This window comes from Myotis lucifugus, unplaced genomic scaffold (assembly GCF_000147115.1).
Source record: "Myotis lucifugus unplaced genomic scaffold, Myoluc2.0 scaffold_161, whole genome shotgun sequence".
Lineage (NCBI taxonomy): Eukaryota > Metazoa > Chordata > Mammalia > Chiroptera > Vespertilionidae > Myotis > Myotis lucifugus.
Genome location: NW_005871209.1, coordinates 2,309,631 through 2,315,848, shown reverse-complemented (window position 1 = coordinate 2,315,848; position 6,218 = coordinate 2,309,631). Strand labels below are relative to the sequence as shown.

General features: G+C 43.5%; 1 protein-coding gene across 1 annotated transcript in view; it reads right to left on the bottom strand.

Moving 5' to 3' along the window:
* Positions 1-5,183: 5,183 nt before the first annotated feature.
* Positions 5,184-6,218, bottom strand: part of POU3F2 (POU class 3 homeobox 2) — a 79,244-nt gene continuing 78,209 nt past the window's right edge. Inside the window, exon 3 of the mRNA XM_014461819.2 lies at positions 5,184-6,211. Within this exon, the coding sequence (XP_014317305.2) occupies positions 5,184-6,211 (1,028 nt within the window). The remainder of the gene's footprint in view (positions 6,212-6,218) is intronic.

The window sequence follows — 6,218 nt, the reverse complement described above, 5'->3', positions numbered from 1 at the left end:
CTAGCTTCCCACCAAATACAAGAACAACGTGGAAATATTCTGATTGTTTCTTTATCTCCATAACTAAGCAAAGCCTTAAAAGAAAACAGAAAAGTCATTTTCTGGCACTCCTGTGCCCACATAGACAAGGGGGTATTGAAATAGCTCCAGCCCAAGTTCTACAAAGGTGGGCAAGTTTATTCCATGATTTGCTAGTGGCGAGCCCCTGCCACTTTGAATTATTCCCCATCCTGAATCAAGTGCTGGGAATAGGAACCAGGAGCCCTGGTTCTCTCCTACCACCCACTGCCCCCTGTTAATAGATTATGTTTCACTGAAAAAGTAAACTTTCCTGAATAGAGAAAACGTTTCTATAAAATTTAGCTGTACATCTCACTTAGTTTTATTGTCAAGATTCATTCCTAATATTTCAAGATGCATCTTTTACTTTCATTTCGAATGGACACGGCCCCCTTTGCCTCACTGAAATAAACAAGCAGACCCAAAGAAACACTTTTACCTTTGACCTTCGCTTTACCATCCTCCCATCTTTTTTTGGTACAAACTCCATTCTTTACCTCATTCTTTAACTTGTCTAGGAATTTGATAGAATCTAGAACAGAGTCCTACAAACTGATTGAAAAACCAACAAAGACAAATCACAGAGGCCAATGATCAAAAGATCATTTCTCTCACTCAGCAGCCCAGCACTCCGGAGCTGCTTCCATAGTGAGGCAAATGAAAGGCAAATGAATGCAACATCTAGACCTACATGTGCAGGTACCAGTGCCATTCCCGCCCCCCCCCCCCCATTGTTGCTAATGCATCTCTTTATTAATTGTTTTTGGAGAAATAAGTAGAAAGATAAGCGCCTTTATTAAAGCCATTTCACCAGAAAAATAATTGCCAACCGGTGTGTGGCTCCCACTGGTAGGAGCAGAAGGGCAAGGAGAGGAGTCCTTTTGTTGCTGCATCTGAAATATAGAGGAGGTAACTTCGTGGGAACCGAGGATGTTTAGAAGTGCCAAGCACAATAGTATTAGTGGCCATTCCCTCCATCCGACCTTCACATAACTCCCACATGATCCTTTCTCCCTCATCTTACACCATCAATTTAAAAAGTGACATATTTTGAGGAAACACAGGAGCGCTCTCAGGATGGCTGTCTTCTGCATTATTGTCTTTAGGGAAAAGAAAGGGTTTGTCATTGTGTCTAGCCAACATTTTAGGGGTGACTGCCCCACAAATTTCTCCCAGAGGCAGTGATGGAGTTTTTTCACCTTAGCATGTAATACACTCCCCCAAACGGCATGGAAACTGCTTGAATAGCTTAGAATCAGAGCGGCAAACATGGGTCAAAACCATGGCGCGTCCGTTTAACACGTGATGGTTGCCAGTCAGTAGCCCCTGTGGCTAAGAACAAAAAACGCCTTCTCAAGGTCCACTAAAATGCCTGCAGAGGGCAGATGCTGCTTGCTTTCTGCCTACAATGGAGGAGGATATTGACCCAGAACTCAAATCTATACCCAGCTTAAACATTTCACCCATCAGCATGTCTGCGGTCACAAAACACTTCTTCTTTCTGTCACTTTGCGTTCAGACTATTGATAAGATCATTTGGCTGAATCAGTTTGGGACCTGTGTAATATTGACTAGGAGTTAGAAAAGATGATCAGATGTAATAAGCCCAGAAACTACCTTTCAAAATGGACATTTATACTAAAACCGATGTTCCAAGGAGGACTCGAAGTACATCAGCAAACTTGTGAACTAACCCAACACTGCTTGGATGTCTCACTAACCTTCGAACTGATTCTGGTAAGTGTAATGTCCATCTGCAACTATGAAACAATCTGTTATTAGCACCACAGTCTTGAGTGCTCCCTAGGTTCTTTCCTTGTTTCAGAGGCTGTTTGTTTGCCTAATGAGAAATAGACACTATTGTATAAATGAGCGCAAAATCCATCCTTTTCTCTGTAAACCTAACAGGAATAATACATAGGACCTGCCTCTATCACTTGGTAAACACACATATTGCATATAATCAGAGTTGTTTATTGAAAGATCTTTGTAAACCACTAAGAAGAATAATTTCCTTAACTCAGCCTCGTTTTTCTGTAGATCCAAATTATGTGAGGGCATGTGGGTATAGATTAAAGTCCACCTAGTTCCAGTGATATTCTCCAAAAAACTAAAATCAGATCAGGTAAAGCTAACCTGGAAAGAAGATGCAGGGAGATCTGCATTTATTTAGAGGGGACAAACATCTCTTTGTCAGACCATGAAATGGCAAGCAAATTGAAGCTCAAACCCAATGACCATTTCAATTTAATGCTATAGGCATAGTAGCTGAATGGTTTGGGATTGATGGTGGGGGAGGTGGTTTGCAAAGAAAAGTGAATGAGAATAGTAGTCTCACTTAATAAAAAAAAAAAGCCTCTGAACGTTATTAACGTGAAACCTGGCAGTATATGCATAAAATTTATTCCAAAACTTTATGAAGTATAAAGGAAGGGAAGTGTTTTACATACAACTCAACTCAGTCAGTATAAGGTCTAGGTTTTTCCCCCTTAAAACTTGGCACTATTTTTTAAAATAAAATAAAGATATTTCAATAATTAGAACAAACTATGAAGGTATTGTGCATTTCTGTTTTATGTAGATAATAAAATATTACTTTAACATAAATATATAAGGATCTCTGCGTTTTTATTTTCCCCACAAGCACAACCAAATGTACCAAAACAAAGTATTTTTAAAGAGACTGAACAAAAAAAATTACATCCCATATAGATTTTGCTCACCTACTCATTTAAAGCTACAGAAAAACAGTTTCCAGAACCTTTTTGCTTTAAAAGAAATAAATATACATTGAGGCAGGCCACTTAAAAATGATATGAAAATATTTCCCTGGGTAGCATTAAAAAAAAAGAAAAATAGACAAAGAAACATTTAAACTATTTCTGCATTTCAAAAGACAGATATTAAACATATATACATAGTGGGAAGGTTCAGTGGTAACTTTCATCTTAGTAAACCTCTGAGAGTTAGAGGAGCTATAGACACATCCCCTGAACCCCAGCTTCTAACCTTACCCACTTGGTAATAAGAATCTGAAAATTCATTTCCTCCCTTTACCCTTGGCTATTGCCCTGCTCTGGATGGCTTCACTAAAGGCCAGTCCCCACACCTCAGGAACAAGCAGTGTGATGCACCCCAAGCAGCTCCATGCCCATCTCCTTGTGACATTCATTGGGGGAAATGAAATACAGGCAAGTAAATATGCCCATTATAAGTCATCATTTATCTTGCAAAAACATTGAAAATGAAACAATCACTGGTGTTTGAAAAGACAATCTAAAGCATATTTCCTAAAACCTTAGCTACTAAGTGCAATGCTAATCTGATGCTGAACCATAATTTTATGGTATTGAGATTTAATTTTTTAAATAAAAATTTACCTAATACCTAACCAGAAAAAAAGCCCCGATCTTTTAAGATTAATAAAAAGTGTTTTCCCTTTTAGCGCCCTTTTGTGCTGATTACTTTTAAGTATTTTAACTGATCACAGTTTAATGGCATTTATTTTCAATACAATTACAGTTTTGTGTTTTTTTTTCACCTCCACTTTCCAGTAGATTCTTTTGTTATGGGAGTTATCCGTTTTCCATCAAGATAAGGTAAAAAATGCACTTAAAACTATTAACAAAGGGAGAAAGGGAAGGATTGAAAATAGCATTTTTTCCCCTTCTACATTTGGCTTCTTTAGTGAAAGAGGGGGTGGGTGAAGCTGTCCAAGTCAAACTGGTATTTTCTGTAATGAATTACAGGAGAAGAAGGTATGGGACCTTAAATATAATTTGATATACAAATGAGCTAGTGAAAACGAAACCAGTCTAGAGTGGAAACACTGTTCTCTGTATGCATGTGGGTATTTGTGTGCTAAGAAACACAGTCGAGGCATACACCATGAAGTTCCCAGATTATTTTCTTTATGTTTTTTTAAAGCTATTAAAGGAACAAAGTTTAACTGCTACTGTCAGCACAAATAATTCCTTCTAAATGAAGTTATTAAAACTGAAGGCAGAGAACTATACAGGGGGTGTCTGGAGATATGTATTTCCCTAGTTCTCTTCAAAGTGCCACTTTCTTTCTGTTGAAAATGTACTTTACCTCCACATATCCTCTGAGCGCTATCACAATGGGCCCGCTTGGTAAAATGAAGCAATCGGTCACTCACTATCAATTTTTCTTTTTCTCCCCTCTGCAACCTCCCCCAGAAACACTGCCTGAAAACGAAGTTTACTTTGTGGCTGATAACAAAAAAAAACAATGTTTGGCTCTCATTTTTGTATTCCAAACTGGATTTTTGCCTTGTTAAAGATGGTAGACCATGCACATTTCCTGAAAGCAGAGAATTATTTATTTTGTATGAAGCCAATCGTTTTTTGCTTTGGTAAAAGAAGCAAATAAAAGTTACACCAATGGAAGGGAGGGGAGGGGATCTGAAGGTAACCAAAGTTCACAAACAGTAAGAACAAGTGGCTACACGGGAAGGTTAGAAATGGAGAGTGGCCAAGAGCTGGCTTCAACTCTTTCCTCTGAATAAACAAAACAAAACACAAACCGCGGCAATTTCAAAATTAACGGTGGAAGAAAGAAAAATGTGTTCATGCATTTGTTCATGTAAACTTCAATTTTCTTGCAGTGCAAATTTATGTGGTTAGATTTTGCCTACGTCAAAGAACATGTGTATTTTTTCCTCTTTCCTGATGGGGATCCACATTAAATAAACACAGCAGCATGTGCCAACTCCCGGCATTAGGAAGCTGTGTTTTGTATTTATCACGGCTTGGTAGATTTTTGTTTTTGGTAATTTATTTAGTTTCGCCAGGTATCTCTCTCTCTCTCTCTCTCTCTCTCTCTCTCTCTCTCTCTCTCTCTCTCTCTCCTTACTCTGTGAGACACTCCATTGCCTGGGTACTAGCCTGTAAAGGTCAAAACACATCATTACACCTGCTACCGTTTGGATAACCCAGTGCCTTCGTTGCTTTCCTTATTTTTTTTTCTCCTTAAGGGACGGGGAAATAATAATTAAAAATAAAAGAACAATCAGAAGTTAGAGAGGGAACAAGGGGGTCAGGAAAGGGCGGTGGGCCGAAGGGGAGGGGGAGCCCCACGCTCTGCCCCTCCCCCGCTCGAGTTCACTGGACGGGCGTCTGCACCCCGTGGTGTGGTGGCGTGTCCCTACTCCCCCCGTACACATCCTCGGCGCCCGGCAGAGTCCCTCCGGGAGGGGTCATCCTTTTCTCTTTCTGTCTCCTGTTACAAAACCAAACTCTCACCACCTCCTTCTCCAGCTGTAAGCTGTCCGCGAGGGAGGTGATCTCCTGGGCCGAGGGCTTGGGGCATTTGAGGAAATGGCTCTCCAGAGCCCCCTTGACGCTCACCTCGATGGAGGTCCGCTTTTTCCTCTTGCGCCCCTGCGCTGCGATCTTGTCTATGCTGGTGGGGCTGCCCGAGGACGAGTCCGCCTCCTCCAACCACTTGTTCAACAAAGGCTTCAGCTTGCACATGTTCTTGAAGCTCAGCTGCAGGGCCTCAAACCTGCAGATGGTGGTCTGCGAGAACACGTTGCCGTACAGGGTGCCCAGCGCCAGCCCCACGTCCGCTTGGGTAAATCCCAGTTTGATCCTCCGCTGCTTGAACTGCTTGGCGAACTGCTCCAGGTCATCCGAGGTCGGCGTGTCCTCGTCCGAGTGAGGGTCGTGGTGGGCGCCGGGGTGGCCTGGCGGGCCCTGCGGGGGCGGCGGCGGCTGCTGGTGCGGGTGCGAGTGCGGGTGCGGGTGGTGGTCTGCGTGGTGCGGCTCCTCGTGCGCGTCCCGCAGGCCGTGGTGGTGCAGCCCGGCCGGTTGCCCGCCGGCGCCCAGCATGCCGTTCACGGTGAAGCTGGGCTGTGAGTAGAGCAAGCCGCCGTTGGACGCTCCCATGGAGGGCGGGAGGTGCGCTGCGGCCGCCGCGCTCCGCCATGCCCCGGGTCCCGGGTGGTGGTTGGCGGCGTGGTGCACCAGATGCGGTGGCCGCTGCTGTTGCTGCTGCTGTTGTTGCTGCTGCTGCTGCTGTTGCTGCTGCTGTTGCTGCTGCTGGTGCTGCTGCTGCAGGGCGCCTGGCCCGTGCAGCTCGTCGCCGCGGCCGCCCTGCTGTACCACCTCCAGTCGGTCTTGATGTCCGGCTGGCCC